We start from the raw sequence: 18,281 nt of genomic DNA on the forward strand, positions 1-18,281 counted from the left end.
AAAAAAAAAGTGTGTTTTGGCAAGAGTTTAACAAACAATTATTCTGTATTTCTTTTTTTCTGTTTTTTCTTTTTCTTTTCTTTTCTTTTTTTTTTTTGAGACAGGGTCTCATGCTGTCTCTCAGGCTAGAGTGCAGTGGTGCAATCACGGCTCACAGAAGCCTTTACCTCCCAGGCTCAGGTGATCCTCCCACATCAGCCTCCCAAGTAGCTGGGACTACAGGTGCGAGCCACCACACCTGGCCAATTTTTGCACTTTTTTTAAGACAGGGTTACGCCATGTTGCCCAGGCTGGTCTCAAACTCCTGGGCACAAGCCATCCACCCACCTTGGCCTCCCAAGGTGCCAGGATTACAGGTGTGAGCCACCATGCCTGGCCTCGTGAACTTAATTTAGTCTATTGAGAATTGTATATGCTTTCCTTAACAATGAAGTAATTTGTTCTAATGAAGTGGGAAATCCCTTTGCATCTTTTTAAATACAGCTTTCTTTCACGCTCTATATAGTTTGGAGAAAATGTTAGGAATTCTTGAAGGTAGTAATCACTATTACACTACTTAAGATTGGAAGTTATGGCTGGGCATGGTGGCTCACACCTATAATCACAACACTTTGGGCGGCCAAGGCGGGAGGATCACTTGAGCCCAGGAGTTCAAGACCAGCCTGGGCAACATGGCAAAACCCCATCTCTACAAAAAAATACAAAAATTAGCCCAGCGTGGTGGCACATGCAGATAGTCCCAGCTACTTGGGAGGCTGAGGTGGTAGAATCTCTTGAGCCTGGGAGGTTGAAGATGCAGTGAGCCACTGCATTCCAGCCTGGGTGACAGAGCAACACCCTGTCTCAAATAAATAAATAGGAAATGTTCTGTATTTTTTAGTAGGATACTTGTAAAGTGGGGTGTGATAGTCTCAGGATTGCAAAATAAGTGGAAAGTCAGTAGTCACCACAAATGGGAAACACAGTGGAACCAGCAATCTATTTCAAAAGAATTATTTGGGGATAATAAACTATGGATTTAGCTTCTCTTCAAGCTTTTGGCATTTTCAAGGCAGTTATCATTGAATTTGGGTAGTTTTTTCCCTGATATTCAAATTAGAAAATTGAAAAGCAGAATAATCACGAAGTAGTAAATGCCGTAACTTGGGCAACAGCCTTTTGGAGGGGACTTTTACAACTTTTAGAAGTGCAAAGGAGTGAATATTTCCCTTTGGTTTATCATTCAGTAAGTCAGCTTTTGAAATCCTTTTCTTGCCAACCTTTGTGAGCAGAGAAAACATACAAATGTGTCCATTCCAAAAGGGAGTGGTTGCTGGTTAAATATGTAAAAGTAGTAACTTTAGATAAATGTGTGGTATATACAAGGTTAAATCAGGAAAAGTTATCTTATAAATAGTGGTGGCCTCTTAGAGAACATTCCGCTTTGTTTCTGAGCTTTCGAAAACTGAGAATACATTTGAAATAGTAAGGAATTTATGTACTCCTTAAATTTGTTAAGGAATGAACTCTGCACATAGCTTTCTTGTTGCTTGAAATTATAGTTTCCAGGCGTAATTTCATAGGTCCTATGTACCTCAAATAGAAGGTTTGAAATACCTTACTCAGCAAGTATATTACCTCATAGTTTAATGTTCAGTGTTAGTTTTTTCTTACCCCTCTACCTCCTGAAGAATTGTTTTCGCTCTTGTATTCCCTTAATGCAGTGATTCTCAAGATGTGGTTCCTGCCCAGTCCCTCCACATGGGAAATATAGCACTGTTTGTTTGTTTTTTAAGTTTTTATTGCTTCATAGTTGTTCATACTTAGGTATGCCTAAGGGCTACTTATTAATAACCTACCAAGTGAATTACTAAGGATTACTAAAACATGGTATTCATAACCTAAAACTAGAACAATATTGGAGTTTACTGTGGTCTCTTAATACTTTTTTCGCCCAGGAAGTCTGTCCTGGGAAACCTGGCACCAATACAAGCTTCTCACATGTCATATGCAGAATGGGGATTCCTGCAGTATTCAGGAAGTATGCTTAGTTTGGGGTGCATCATCTGAATTGTCTCAAAATGATCTCAGTTTTCATCATGATTCCTCTTTTTTTATTAGAATTTTTATTTAGCTTCATCTTTATCAATTTAATTTATAGGTTTTTTTGTTTACTTTTCATTGTGTGGGCGGGAATATTTATACCAACAATATTTTGGCTTATAATGTAAGACATAAATGTGTTACAATGCAAAGATAGATTCTCTAGTCCCCTTTTGCTATTGCTGATTCGTATAGTCACCTAAAAACTTGCTCACACAGAGGTACTTCAGTGTTACCAAAGTTCCTTTTCCACTGGAAAACTGATGGAACAAGAGGCCTCCTTCTAGTAGATGCTTTATCTGTAGTCTTTGGGTAGGGAGCTAAGTTTGTCCCTAACCCCAGCTCCCTTTGTCAGGAGCATGAGGGACCTTTTTCCGTCTTTCCTCACTGCCTGCCATATAAGCATTGGATATACAGTTATTGAATGGTGTTGTCTCAGTTTTTCAAAATGGTAAATATTTTGGAGAGACTTTATGTTACAGATTTTAGAATAAATTCACCTAAGATATTTATTGAATACATATTAGGGTCTAATAAGTATCCAAATGAGTATGCAGTATGAGTGTTTTAGACATCATTTAAAGTAGACATCATTAAGGAAAATGTTGATATTCATGCTGCTTATATATTTTATTTGCTTTTCTTAAGAGCAAAGAGTTTTCTGTAATAGAAAAATCCTTTTCCTTCAGATTTGTGTATATTTGAATAACACATGATCTCCTATTATTTGGCCCCCTGGGGGGAAAACCACAAGTACTATGGAATATTACATTTGTTTTTCTTCCCTGTAATGCAACCGTCATAAGCATTTACCTCAATTCTTCCTTAGTATTTTTTGGGAGTCCAAGGCAAATTTTTCAATCCTTAAGATTTCAGGCAGGGATTATTTACTTCCCCTTTTTTACTATTATTTGCTTCCGGAAATTCCTTACTCTATCCTAGGCCTAAATTTTATTTTTTAATAAATTCTTTGAATGCTGAAAGGATTTGTCTTTTCTCCTTTGTACCATTTTAGGTCAGGACTATATTCTGTAATTCTTTCTGACCACAGATGCACTGCTACTAGGTTAAAAAAGCTCTCAACTTTTTAGAGGAAGGTTTTTCCAGAGACTCCTTTTTTTTTTTTTTTTTTTTTTTTTTTTTTTTTTTTTTTTTTTTTAAGGTCTCACTCCGTCTCCTAGGCTGAAGTGCAGTGGTGCGATCATGGTTTACTGCAGCCTCGACCTCCCCAGCTCAGGCGATCCTCCCACCCCTCACTCCCACTGCCCTTCCCAGTAGCTGGACTATAGGGTCCAAGCCGCCACTCTGGCTAATTTGTGTATTTTTTGTAGAAACAGGGTTTCGCCATGTTGCCCAGGCTGGTCTCAAATTCTTGGGCTCAAGCTGTCTGCCTGCCTTGGCCTCCCAGAGTGTTGGGATTACAGGTGTGAGCCACCATGCCCTGCTCAGATAGTCTTTCAACCAGAAAAAAATACCTACTTTCAAAGGTGTGCTTTCTTAAAGATCCTCAGTGCATAAGGGAAATGTCAGAATCATCCAGTGCTTTCCCCAGACTTCTTGACAGTTACAATTCAGGGGTTAATGGTACTCTGTGTGACTTAAACCTACGGTTAGATAGCTTTGGACATCTGGGAGGCAAGTAAAAACGCCTCATCAAGACAACCCTTCTTTTTGTGGGAAAAGTAAAATTCCAACCAAATATTTCACAATCTACCCCCTTCTTACCTTCCCCAATGAAATACCAGAGGCTTTAGAGTCTAAAGACAGAAACACTCTTGTTGAAACATCTTTAGGTAGTTTCTGTTTCAGCTGGCAAGTGTAATCTTCATGCATTACCAAATCAGTATTGTTGACTTGAGATTTTCCCTATTTAAACACAATCTTCAGTAAGAAGATTGTGGTCTTTGGGGTGTTCTGCAGGCTTTTTTTTTTTTTTTCCTTTGGAGACAGAGTCTTGCTCTGTCACCCAGGCTTGAGGGTAGTGGGATGATCTCGGCTCACTGCAACCTCCACCTTCTGGATTCAAGTGATCTTCCCACCTCAGCCTCCCAAGTAGCTGGAATTACAGGCACACGCCACTGTGCCTGGCTAATTTTTGTATTTTTTAAAGCAAATATGTTTCTAGATAATGTTCTCTATCTTGATAGGGTTTGAGTCACAGGTATATGCATTTGATAAAACTCAGCACATTACTGTGCTTAAGATTTGCACATTTCAGCCGGGTGCGGTGGCTCACGCCTGTAATCCCAGCACTTTGGGAGGCCGAGGTGGACAGATCATTTGAGGTCAGGAGTTTGAGACCAGCCTAGCCCACATGGTGAAACCCCATCTCTACTGAAAACACAAACATTAGCTGGGTGTGGTGGCATGTGCCAATAATCCCAGCTACTCAGGAGGCTGAGGCAGGAGAATTACTTGAACCCAGGAGACAGAGTTTGTGGTAAACTGGGATCACACCAGTGCACTCCATCCTGGGCAACAGAATGAGATTCCGTTTAAAAAAAAAAAAGATTTGCACATTTCAGTTTATGTAAATTCGACTCCTAAAAACTTGAAGTTTATTGAAGTCTAATTAGTGATATGCATGCTGAATTATTTAAGAGAAAGTATACTGATGCCTATAGTTTACTTTGAAATATGTAAAAAAAACTGTATGGATTAATGATGGATAAGAGATGGATAGTGATAAAGCAAGTTTAGTAAAATGTTAGTAGTAGAATCTAGGTGGTGGGGATAAAGCAAGTTTAGTAAAATGTTAGTAGTAGAATCTAGGTGGTGGGTATATAGTTCACAGTTTACAGTGAACTCTAATTCAATTTTCTGTATGTTTGGAAAATTTCATAATAAAATATTGGGAGTGGGGAGTAAATGTGATGATAGAAGCTATCTCTTTAACACACTTAGGGAAAAATCCGAAAACATTTTCTAATGAGAGAACATCATTAAAATTTTCAGGATGTTACACATTTTGCTATTCATGCTATTTGACTTAGCCTTTGTGGGGGAGGGTTGGAAAAAAAGTCACATCCTCTAACACTATTTTGGAATGATAAGGTGAAGATTATAACAATAGTAATTTAGTGCCCAAAGTCTGGTTTTTCTTCTTTATGGTCACTCTTGTAATCAGCTTTTCCTTCCTAGGCAGTGTAATTCTGCAGTCCTATTTTCAAAGAAAAGAAAGTGTTCTTTCTCACTGATCTGTACTATGGCTGAATGCAAGCAAATATTTGAAGAGATGAATCATTGATTCCTGGACCATTTGTCAGAGAGGGTTAGACTAGTTGGCCAGATGTCTCCATGGTGAGCTGTTTATGATGGTAGAGGTCTGTGTTTTATAAAGACAGTGAGTACCAGAACCTTACTGCTTTAACACCAAGCTTACCAAGACCCTAAGTTTGATGATTTTTTTTTTTTTTGTCTCAGAGCAGCTTTAAAAAAATATAAAGCGTTAGGTGCTTCATTTACCCCCAAGAAAAATGAAAAAACATGTAAAATGTAAAAATCTAATAAATAATATAGAAATGGAGAGAATAGTCTTTAGTTTCTTTTTTAAAAAGGCAAGAATCAAAATTAATAATACCACACTTCAGAGAAATAGATTTACAAAGGAAATATTCAATCATAATTATGCTCTTGCAGCAAAATTGTTATCAAGAGTATAATATTAGGCTGGGCACAGTGGCTCACGCCTGTAATCCCAGCACTTTGGGAGGCCGAGGTGGGCAGATCACCTGAGATCAGGAGTTCAAGACCAGCCTGGTGAACATGGTGAAACCCCATCTCTACTAAATGTACAAAAATTAGCCAGGCGTGGTGGCAGGCACCTGTAATCCCAGCTATTCGGGTGGCCGAGGCAGGAGAATCGCCTGAACCGGGGAGATGGAGGTTGCAGTGAGCCAAGATCACACCATTACACTCCACTCTGGGCAATGAGAGTGGAACTCCGTCTGAAAAAATAAAAATAAAAAAGTATAATGATATTAAAAGTATTGCCATTTAGGTGGTAAGAAGAGTCCTTCTACTAAGCACTGGCATCCAGTGATAAAAATTATTAAATCAGTTGATGTTTGCCACAGATGTGTATTTAAATTGTGTGACTAGCTTTTTTTTTTTTGTCTCAAAGTTGACTTCACCAGCTAATGTTGTCTTTGAAGTTAAGGTAAAGAATATAGGTATTGGCCAGGCACGGTGGCTCACGCCTGTAATCCCAGCACTTTGGGAGGCTGAAGCGGGTGGATCATGAGGTCAGGAGTTCAAGACCAGCCTGGCCAACATATTGAAACCCCGTCTTTACTAAAAATACAAAAAATTAGCTGAGCGTGGTGGCACGCGCCTGTAGTCCTGGCTACTCGGGAGGCTGAGGTAGGCGAATCACTTGAACCCAGGAGATAGAGGTTGCAGTGAGCCGAGATCTCACCACTGGACTCCAGCCTGGTGACAGAGTGAGACTTCATCTCAAAAAAAAAAAAAAAATATATATATATATATATATATATATATAGGTATTACAGATGTGTTGCCTTTATATAATCTCATCTTACTCATTTTCTATTCCGTTCAGTCTCTTAACCCTTGATGATATCCTTAAGCAGCGTATCATTTAGGTTCATTTTGATGCTTCGTAAGATGGACCTCATGGGAAATATATGGAGCCATTTTTTCCTTTGTGTTGATATGTACTGTACATGTCACTTATGGATATAACCATTCTAATGGCTTTTTAGGCTGACCTCTCCAAAAGACTGCATTCAAAGATAGTCTCAGTTCATTTTACTGGACAAGGAAATTAACATTTTTGACCCAAGAAGAAATGCCCTTTAGTATTTCAGTTTGCCCCCTAGTTCAGTCGGTGTGTCCTTCCTGCTGTGCCAGGTTCTGTGGTAGGTTCTATACACAGTGATTTCCAAATGTGGCTGCCATCAGAGTCACTTGGGGAGCTTTTAAGAAAACACAAGCTTGGGCCGGCATCCCAGAAATTCTGATTCTGGCTATTCGTAGTGGGACCAGGGATTTGCATTTTAATAAGTGCTCTAAGTGATTCTAATGCCACCTATGTGATGATCAAGCTACAATCCCTCCCAAGATTCTCTGTCTGAAAATATAGGTAAATATAGGTTATAGATAAGTAAAAATTACTTCAGTACGGGGTAGTTCTGTAAAAGATAAATTCTTTAGTTTTCTTAGTGCTTTTAACTCAACTTTTACTCCAGAATCCCTCTCCCCCAGGTAATTTAGTTATTTCTGATTAGATATGTGCTCATTTTGTAACATCTTGCATTTTTTTGATCCAGTTTAAATGTTAGGCACTGTGCCATGTGTATTACATGCATTATTTCATTTAATCCCCACAGTGGTACTGTGAGATAAGAACTGTTACTATGTCTGTTTTTTAACATGTGTCAAGAGTCAGGTTAATTAGGATGCGTATCAGTAAATATTGCAGGGCTGGGACATTCACCTAGTCTGACAACAGAGTGTGTACTGTGCTATGGTGGCTTCTGGTATTGTGTGTAAAATCTGTAAGCTCAGTTTTATTGTCTTAAAGCAGTGGTCCTTGGAAAGTGGGCCACGTAAAGCTATTTTTGAATGGATGAAACAAAAAATTGTCTAAAGTGTAATTGATTAGTTTTCACCCAGTCTTTTGCCTGCAGTCCATCACTTCTCTGTAAAAAAAAAAAAATACCATGAATGACAGCCATTTCCAGTTTAAAACCTATAGGTTTTCAGTGCCAAATAAATCTGAAAGATCATCTACTTTGTTCATTTATGTGCCCTGTCTGTGGCTGTAGCCCTCGAGAGTACTTGTGTAGTCATCTCAGAAAGTATTTAGAGGTAACAGCTCTTGATTTTTCCTTGTACGTTTCATAGGCTTGCCTTTATAAAATGCCTTCCAGCTTCTTCCACCTGATTAACCTCTTCTTTACACTTGGTTTTCACAGATGGTCCTTTTTATTTAAAAAAAAAAAAGTCTGGCTTTAAAGTATTTACAGTTTTTTTAAAAGCCTCATTTTCTTCTCTGACAAATTTTATAGTTGACATTTTCTGGGTCATTTAAGGAAAATTGCTCTTTTGGAAGAAACTGACTCAAAACGCACTTTAGTTCAATTTGGAAAAAAACTTAATTTTTGTCTTCTTACCTTCATATTTAGTCAGTTTTTGTTTTTTGTTTTTGTTTTTGTTTTCCCAAAGACAGGGTCTAGCTCTGTCACATAGGCTGGAATGCAATGACACCATTAGGGCTCACTGCAGCCTCGACTTCCCAGGCTCAAGTGATCTTCCCACCTCAACCTCCTGAGTATCTGGGACCACAGGTGTGCACTACCATGCCCAGCTAATTTCGTAATTTTTTCTGTAGAAATGGAGTCTTGCTACATTACCCAAGCTGGTCTCAGCCTCCTGGGCTCAAGCAATCCTCCCAACTCAGCCTCCCAAAGTGCTGGGATTACAGGCATGAGCCACCATGCCCATCCTATCAGATTTAGTCAGATTTAAAAAAAAAATCTGCATGTATTGGATATCATCCAATCACCTTAAAATTGTACTCAATGGGCTGGGCACGGTGGCTTACACCTGTAATCCCAGCATTTTGGGAGGCCGAGGCAGGCGGATCACGAGGTCAGGAGATCGAGACCATCCTGACTAACACAGTGAAACTCTGTCTCTACTAAAAATACAAAAATTAGCTGGGCGTGGTGGTGGGTGCCTGTAGTCCCAGCTACTCGGGAGGCTGAGGCAGGAGAATGGCATGAACCTGGGAGGCGGAGCTTGCAGTGAGCTGAGATCACGCCACTGCACTCCAGCCTGGGCGACAGAGCAAGACTCCGTGTCAAAAAAAAAAATTGTACTAAATGGAAATCTGCATAGATTATTCTGTATTCAGTGTATAAAAACCTTAGGAAAAAATGATAAAGTTTAAGAATTTAAGATCCAACAAACCTCTTTTTAACTTCTTTCCTCACAGGCACCCCCAAGATGTTTTCTTCTTAATTATTCCTAAATACTTTTATGTGTTGGCATTAAATTGTAACTTTATAGGATCCCCTATTCTTTTTGCTTTTTTTCCCCCTGAAATTACTGAGTAACAGATCCCTGTTCTCTCCCCTTCAAGGCTTTGTTTTCTGGAACTTGACATTCTCAAATCATTGCCAGTTATTTTTAGTACGTGATTAGTCTCCCTTCCTCAGGTATGTTTTCCCCAATTTGGATTGAATCTACTGTTTGCATCTTGTTTCCCATCCCACCTTCATACAGATTGTATGGAAAGGCTGTGGGGTATTAGAGCAGCCAGTGGAGTTCCCCTCTGCTGTGGCAATGTTGACACCACAGATCATAGTCCTAGGACCCTTACCACTGTGAGGAAGGAGTTTGGAGTTAGCACTTCCCCAGGGGATGACACATTTCCCCAGAAGAGGTCCCATGTCTCTAATCCTGGACTACTCCCTTCTGACATCCCCAAAGTGTTAGTTGGGTTAGCCACAAGTTTTTATAGCATAGTGGTCAAGAAATTATGATAATACAGAGTATGAATTTCTGTACAGCCTTTAAATGCATGAGGTAGTTACATATATACTGATATAGAAGGTTGTGGTATTAAAAAGAGCAAATCATAGAACAGTATTTATGGCTTCATTCTAGTTAGATTTAAAGAAAAAGCGGCTGGGCGCGGTGGTTGATGCCTGTAATCCCAGCACTTTGGTAGGCCGAGGCGGGCGGATCACGAAGTCAGGAGTTTGAGACCAGCCTGACCAACATGGTGAAGATCTGTCTCTACTAAAAATACAAAATTAGCCAGGCATGGTGGCGTGCGCCTGTAATCCCAGCTACTCAGGAGGCTGAGGCAGGAGAATCACTTGAACGTGGGAGGCAGAGGTTGCAGTGAGCCAAGATCGCACCATTGCACTCCAGCCTGGGTGACAGAGTGAGACTCCATCTCAAAAAAAAAAAAAAAAAGAAAGAAAAAACCGGTTTGAAAGTATATAATAATAGATATGGAGGCAAACATATGAAGCTTTTAAGAGGTTAGTTATCTCTGGGAAAGGCATGGGCTAGGTAGAGCAGAAGAGGAACTTTCACATTCCATAGGCCTGTGCAGCATTTAGGTTTTAGAAATGAATGTGTGTATTTTAAGGTTTCTAGATAAAGATTTTTTTTTAATAAAATACAATTTCAAGTAAATATTCCAGTGGCACAATCATCTGACCTACTGGCCCAGAGCCAGACCTGTCCAAAAACCTTGAATTGTTTACCTCTTTTCACCTGAAATATTCTAACAGCGCCTTATCAGTGAAATTTCTGTGAGAGGACCCAGAGCATAGCTTCTTAAATGTTGCTTTTTCATCTTTCTCAGAAACCAACATAATTTATAAGATCTGTAGAAATTCATTTCAGGGACCCTTTAAAGAATTATTCCTATTTCTGATTTCTGTTTCCTCTATTCTCTTAAGCATTGAAATCTCTTAGTTATCTACCCTCTAAAGCGAATCATACTCTGATCCCCACGGTAATGGCAATGTTGTTACTTCGACTCTGCTGGTTTAGAATGTGTTCTTTTAAAAAGCTATTTCCAGCTGGTCCTTGCATCATACTCCTACCTATATACTTCAGTCACATCCTTTTCAGTACAACCTCCAAATTTTGAAGACAGCCTGAGTGGTTTGGGGGAACCAAGAACATCTGTGGTATCACTTGGCCCAGCCATTGCTGTCTTAATAGTGAAAACGTCTGTTGCCTCTCATTTCCTTTATCCTTTTCTTTCTCCTGTCTTGTTCCATCCCATTCCATTCTTTTCTCTCCCTTCCCTTTGCCTCCTCCCTCTTTATATATATTTTATTACATATGATTATATATATATATATATATATATCTGAAGACTTTCTGTCTCCATTTTTCTCTTTTTCTTCTATGTTTTCCCTGTAGCAGTAATCAAACTGGGAAATAAAAAGAATTTGCCATGAATCTGTCCAAAATAATGGAAATAGGCTGGGCACAGTGGCTCACAGCTGTAATCCCAGCACTTTGGGAGGCCGAGGTGGGCAGATAGCCTGAGGTCAGGAGTTTGTGGCCAACATGGTGAAACCCCGTATCTACTAAAAATATAAAAACTGGCTGGGTGTGGTGGCAGCACCTGTAGTCCCAGTTACTCCAGAGGCTGAGGTAGGAGAATTGCTTGAACCCAGGAGGTGGAGGTTGCAGTGAGCTAAGATCATACCACTGCACTCCAGCCTGGGTGATAGAGGGAGACTCCTCAAAAATAAGTAAATAAATAAACAAATAAAATAATAGGAGTAATATTTCTCTTCTAATTCCACTGAATTATAAATTTTGTGTATATTATTCCTGGTCAGTGCTCAAGGTATGAGGAATTAATTGTAACTAGCCAGATGTTGTGTAGAGACTACACACTAGCATAGTCTATTCCTTATGTGGCCTGTTCTCCAGCTGTCAGCCTGTTTTGTTTGTTTGTTTGTTTGTTTTTTTAACTTTTTGCTACCAGTCCACGTAAGTCTCCTATTTCTAAATCTTTACTTCCTTCCAGAATCTAACCAGATTTTACCAGCTTCTTGAAGAGCTGGTTCTTTTATTAGGTTTTTAATGATAAACATACTTTGTGGGATGAGAATGGCCATCCATGAATTCCTGGAGGGCAGGAACTATTCCTTACTCATCTTATTCTCCTAGTCCAGCGTGGTACCTGGCACAAGGTGCTTAGTCAGTATTTTCAGGCAAAGATAAATTGGTGCATCTTATTCTGAACTTTGTAATAGACATGTGCAACAAACTGATCATTGTGAAAATACAACTTTTGTGATATCAGTTTTCCTTTCCCAAAACAAAGCCTTGCTTACATAACAGAAACACTTTGCAACAACTTGTATGAATTCTGTCAGTTCTTGAGTGAGCTTCCAATGGGGAACTCTATCCTTTTATTCTCCTTGATATCAAATGGTGCTATCATATTTGTATCATAACTTTTTTTTTAACAACAAACGTCTGTAATTATCTTATTTAAAACTTGTTAAATTATCCTATGGGTTTAAAGAAAGGAGATAATTCATTTTTTTAAAGATTTTTCTCTTTTTAACACCTACCTCTTACACAGAAAGACAACTCATTTTTTTATGATAAAAGGAGCCCTTGAAAAAAAAATGCACACATCCTTCTAATGTATTTCTATATAGATAGGAAAAACTATACATGTGGTTTTAAAAAAATCAATGATAACTCCTCTGGTCTATAAGAATATGGTTTGGCAATCAACTTTGTAACAGAATGATAAAAAGAAATTATTGATTGATTGCTAATTCTGTTATCCAAAGCTATCTCTTTGTATTGGAAACCTATAAAAATAACCAAAGATAATTCTTCATTAGAATCCTAATATCTATAAAATCAGACTAGGAAAATTTGAGTAATTAAGTGGTCAAGAATCTTTTATTCATTTTCCTTTTTCTCATTTTCTTTTAGAACTGCCATTGGATGTCCAGAATCCCCTGTAGTTGATAATGTTGGGAATAAGCTCTGCAACTTTCTTTGGCATTCAGTTGTTAAAAACAAATAGGATGCAAATTCCTCAACTCCAGGTTATGAAAACAGTACTTGGAAAACTGAAAACTACCTAAATGATCGTCTTTGGTTGGGCCGTGTTCTTAGCGAGCAGAAGCCTTGGCCAGGGTCTGTTGTTGACTCTCGAAGAGCACATAGCCCACTTCCTAGGGACTGGAGGTGCTGCTACTACCATGGGTAATTCCTGTATCTGCCGAGATGACAGTGGAACAGATGACAGTGTTGACACCCAACAGCAACAGGCCGAGAACAGTGCAGTACCCACTGCTGACACAAGGAGCCAACCACGGGACCCTGTTCGGCCACCAAGGAGGGGCCGAGGACCGCATGAGCCAAGGAGAAAGAAACAAAATGTGGATGGGCTAGTGTTGGACACACTGGCAGTAATACGGACTCTTGTAGATAAGTAAGTATCTGACTCACGGTCACCTCCAGTGGAATGAAAAGTGTTCTGCCAGGAACCATGACTTTAGGACTCCTTCAGTTCCTTTAGGACATACTCGCCAAGCCTTGTGCTCACAGGGCAAAGGAGAATATTTTAATGCTCCGCTGATGGCAGAGTAAATGATAAGATTTGATGTTTTTGCTTGCTGTCATCTACTTTGTCTGGAAATGTCTAAATGTTTCTGTAGCAGAAAACACGATAAAGCTATGATCTTTATTAGAGAATAGAGTAAATATGGAGTGAGTTTATGTTGCTAGCTACAATAGGAAATGGTTTCATGAAGGCTCACTGTTAATGGTACATGCCTGTCTATTCCACTGACCTCAGATTCAAGGTAAGTTGTTTTACCAAGAACATGGCTACAGGCAACTTCTCTTGGCAACATAAGGACTAAGGTCAAGGAGAGTTTTCATTATCCTTTATTTGATCCTTTATCCCTTATTTGACTATCTTTAATCCATTTAGGAAGCTTGTCAGTTGATACTGCAAGGCACACCTGTACCTGTTTTGTCTTTTCCTCTGCTTTGTCTACCTCTAAATACAAAATCATAGATTGAATAACAGTGAAATTAAAGGGCATCCAAGAAGAAAAAAACATTTAACTTAAGGTTGTATATTTCAGTAGTTAAGAGCACAAAGCTTAGAACCATGATGGGCCTAGCTCAAGTTCTGGCCCAGTGCCTTACTAACTGCGTGACATTGGGTAAGTTACTTCTTGAAGCCTCAGATTCCTCATCTGTAAATGGGGGGATAATACTGTTCCCACAAGGATTATCATGAGATAATGTACATAAGGCATTCAGTGTGGAGCTTTGTACTTAACAGTTGCTCAGTAGATGGTAGTATTTTTTAAAAAGTTACTTATGTGTTCTTTTTGCTTCAGGCCCTGCTAGTAAATTTAAGTATATAAACATTTGATAATCACATTTATAGAAACCGAGTTTCGTTTAGTTCCTCAAAAATTAAGCATAAAACAGTGTACCTGTGAATACAAATGAATTTTTAGAGCTGTATTAAACTTTTCCATAAAATACTGGAGCATTTGTTAGTCTTCGAGAAGAATAATTTTTTGGCCAGACACAATGGCTCATACCTGTAATTCCAACACTTTTGAGAGGCTGAGGTAGAAAGATAGCTGGAGGCCAGGAGTTCAAGACCAGCCTAGGCAACATAGGGAGATCCCATCTCTGCAAAAAAAATTTAAAAATTATCCAGGTACAGTGGCACTTGCCTGTGATCCCAGCTACTCAGGATTCTAAGACCGGAGTACTGCTAGAGTCCAGGAGTTTCCAGCTGCAGTGAGCTATGATCACACCACTGCACTCCAGCCTGGGCAATAGAGCAACACCCTGTCTCAAAAATTAATTAATTAAAAAAATTTTTTTAAATCCCTTGTACCAAATTGTAATAAAAGTTATCCTTCCCAAATAAGGAAGTAAACCACAAACAATGTTAATTTAAGCTCATTGGAAAAATGGGTGCAGAATAGACTTTGAGAGAGAGAGTTTTTTTGTTTTGTTTTGTTTTTAAAGAGACAGGGTCTCACTCTGTCACCCAGGCTGGCGTACAGTGGCGTGATCATGACTCACTGCAGCCTCAGCCTCCTGGACTCAAACCATCCTCCCACCTCAGCCTCCTAAGTAGCTTGGACTACAGGCGTGTGTTACTGCACCTGGCTAATTTTTTAAAAAGTTTTTGTAGAGCCAGGTCTTGCCATGTTGCCCAGGCTGGTCTCAAATACCTGGACTCAAGCGATTGTCCAGCTTCAGCCTCCTTAAGTGCTGGGATTGCAGATGTGAGCCCCCATGCTTGGCCCCTTGCAATATTTTAAAAGAGAGTGACATAGTTATACAAACCTCTTTGTTTTTAACTTCTCTCAACATCAAAATCTGTGTTACTGTATATAAATCTACAACTGCTTCTGACTATTACAGAGTATTCCCTTGTATGCCTGAAAGTATTATATTTTGTTACATTTTCATCTGGTGATGGTCACTTAGGTTACTGCCAAATTTTTGTTCTTACAGCACTGCAGTGAACAGCGCAAATATGCATCGATTTTTGGACCTGTGTAAAAATTTATCTACAACTGTTGGGTATATGCATACTTAATTTTATTATTGCCAGATCATTCTTCAGAAATACTTGCATCAGTCAATTATATTGTTTAAACAGGCAGCACCTAATGAGTACCTGAAATGACCATACTAATTCCCATATCACAAGGTTATTCTCTGAATTAAATGACTTAAGATGATAGTTTTTGGGGCTTTTTTTTTTCCACACTAAAACAGAGACCCACAATATGTAAACAAATAAGTGGTGAGTTCTTAAGCAGTTAGAATTGTTTAATGGAAAACATCTCATTATTGAAGTTCCCCTGAAGGACTTTTTAAAGATTTCTGGGATCACACCACTGAATTAAGGTGTATAATGCCACTTTGGAGCAATGTCTAGAATGTTAAGTAGTTCCTTAAGTTTGGTTTTGTTTCTTGTAATACCATTTTATGAAGTCTAAGCATGTAGTGGTATTTCCAGAAGAAAACTTCAAAATGAAGATGCGTATATAGGCCCTTGCTTCCATAAGTCCTCAACCGGGATTGTCATCTCTCTTCCTGGCATTTCTCTGAGGTAAGTATGAAGGTGATGTTGACCTTCCTGGCTTGTCTCAGTTGGCACTGGGCCTCTGAGTGTAAAGCTGAGAGTAGGCTGTGATCTCCAGTTTTACTCCTGTGCTTTTACCCCAGGACACATAGTAGTCTTTGTCTGTATCCACCTGCCCATTTTGTCTGTGGGTCATTGTGGACAGTGACTGGAAATGAGCACATATGGTATACATTCATCCTTACAGGTCATAGCTCAGGTTGTCTCTTCTATCTCTTTCCTTACATTTGTGTTCATTTCTTCTGTCCCTTTTTACCTCCACACCTCCAGTTTGAATTCTTATTTGGAATTGTCATTTATTATTTCCTCAGGTTTAATGCCTTGAATTTTTTTTTCCAGTGATCAGGAACCTCCCTATTCAATGATAACATTACACGAAATGGCAGAAACAGGTATTTTTAGTTTTGTTTTTATTACTTTATAATGAATATATAATAATGAAGAAAAGTAGCCACCTTTTGTTTTTTGTTTTGTTTTGTTTTGAGATAAAAGACTCCAAAAATACATCATACATAACAATGAAAAAAGCCCTTACTGTATGGAAATTTCCCTGAATAGGTATAATAGGCAATGCATATTATACCTTTTTTTTTTTTTTTTTTTGGCATTGATGGATCTTTCACCATACTGTTCTGGAATGGAGAGGAGATTATTTATATATAATTTTTTTTTTTTTTTTTGAGACAGAGTCTCACTCTGTTGCCCAGGCTGGAGTGCAGTGGCACGATCACAGCTCAACTACAGCCTCAACCTACCCTGGCCCAGGTGATCACCCCACCTCAGCTTCTCAAGTAGCTAGCACCACAGGCGCATGCCACAATACCCAGCAATTTTTCTGTTGTTTGTAGAGACAGAATTTCACCATGTTGGCCCAGCCTGGTCTTGTACTCCTGGGCTCAAGGGATCCTCCTGCCTCAGCCTCCCAAAGTGCTGGGATTACAGGTGTGAGCCACAGCCCCTGGCCAAAGATATTTTTTGTTCCTTAGTTTCCTAAGTATCATTCTGAAAACAAAGCCAACTGCTGAGTATACTTCATTTTCTCAGTTAACTCCTATGTAGTAAATAAGATGCTTAAAACTATTTTAATGTGAGAGCACAAGACCATAGCTTAACCTTTTTCCAAATAAAGGTACCCACAAATCACCAGACTCCTGTAACTTAAGATGTTTTTACTCCACCACGATGACTAGCAATTGATGATTATGTCCATGCCAAATATTAGCTGCTAAAAATCTATAGACCAAAAGTCTTTCTTTTAATGTGAATTGATCTCGTGTGACATATTTTCACATTTTAAAAATAGTGACTCCATCATACAATCTTCTTGATTTGCTCTTAGATGAAGGATGGTTGGATGTTGTCCAGTCTTTAATTAGAGTTATTCCACTGGAAGATCCACTGGGACCAGCTGTTATAACATTGTTACTAGATGAATGTCCATTGCCCACTAAAGTAAGTTAATACTTATCTTTTATGAAACTATCATTTGTGCTTAAGCACAAGATAAATGACCACAAAGAACATTTGATGTATTGTGTTTCATCTTTATACATTTGGGGTCTGTTTTATTCAGTATTGATTTTGTTATGTAAATTTATTTTGTATTATGAAGAATTATGTCCTCTTTTTTTTTCTTTTCCTCTTTGAGACAAGAGTCTCACTCTGTTGCCCAGGCTGGAGTGCAATGATGTGATCTTGGCTCACTGCAACCTCCGCCTCCCGGGTCCAAGTGATTCTCCTGCCTCAGCCTCCCAAGTAGCTGGGATTACAGGCACCCGCCACCACACCTGGCTGATTTTTGGATTTTTAGTAGAAACGGGATTTCACCATGTTGGCCAGGCTGGTCTTGAACTCCTGACCTCAGGTGATCCACCTGCCTCGGCCTCCTCCCAAAGTGCTGGGACTACAGGCATGAGCCACTGCGCCCAGCCCTCTGTCTTTTTATTTATTTATTTTGAAACAGGGTCTCACTTTGTCACCCAGGCTGGAGTGCAGTAGAGCAATCACAGCTCACTGCAGCTGCAACCTCCCTAGGCTCAGGTGATCCTCCCACCTCAGCCTCCCATGTAGCTGGGACCATAGGTGCATGACCCCATGTCTGGCTAATTTTGTATTTTTTTTAGAGATGGGGTTTCATCATGTTGCCCAGGCTGGTCTTGAAACTCCTGGGCTCAAGCAGTCAGCCCACCTCAGCCTCCCGAAGTGCTGGCATTGTAGGCATTAGCCACCGTGCCCCGCCACATTCTCTATCAAGGCTTTATTTAGTTGCTTTTTTTTCTTCTTTCTTTCTTTCCCTCCCTCCTTCCCTCCCTCCCTTCCTCCCGTCCTTCCTTCCTTCCTTCCCTTTCCTTCTTGCCTCCCTTCCTTCCCCGGCCCCGCCTAGGCTGGAGTGCAGTGGCACAGTCATGGCTCACTGTATCCTCAACCTCTCAGGTTCAAGTGATCCTCTTGCCTCAGCTTCCCATGTTGCTGGACTACAGGCATGCACCACCACACCTAGCTAAATTTTTTTTATTTTTTGTAGATA

At 39.5% G+C, this 18,281-nt stretch overlaps 1 protein-coding gene across 6 annotated transcripts in view; it reads left to right on the forward strand.

Annotated features, from left to right (window-relative positions):
- Positions 1–18,281, forward strand: part of RSPRY1 (ring finger and SPRY domain containing 1) — a 51,976-nt gene that overhangs the window by 3,818 nt on the left and 29,877 nt on the right. For all 6 annotated transcript variants that reach the window (XM_034940238.3, XM_003823750.6, XM_008977421.4 and 3 more), the window contains exons 2-4: positions 12,547–13,051; positions 16,094–16,146; positions 17,094–17,206. In XM_034940238.3, the coding sequence (XP_034796129.1) occupies positions 12,702–13,051; positions 16,094–16,146; positions 17,094–17,206 (516 nt within the window). In that variant the 5' untranslated portion in view covers positions 12,547–12,701. The remainder of the gene's footprint in view (positions 1–12,546; positions 13,052–16,093; positions 16,147–17,093; positions 17,207–18,281) is intronic.

The sequence above is a fragment of the Pan paniscus genome, chromosome 18 (genome assembly GCF_029289425.2).
Source record: "Pan paniscus chromosome 18, NHGRI_mPanPan1-v2.0_pri, whole genome shotgun sequence".
Classification (NCBI taxonomy): domain Eukaryota; kingdom Metazoa; phylum Chordata; class Mammalia; order Primates; family Hominidae; genus Pan; species Pan paniscus.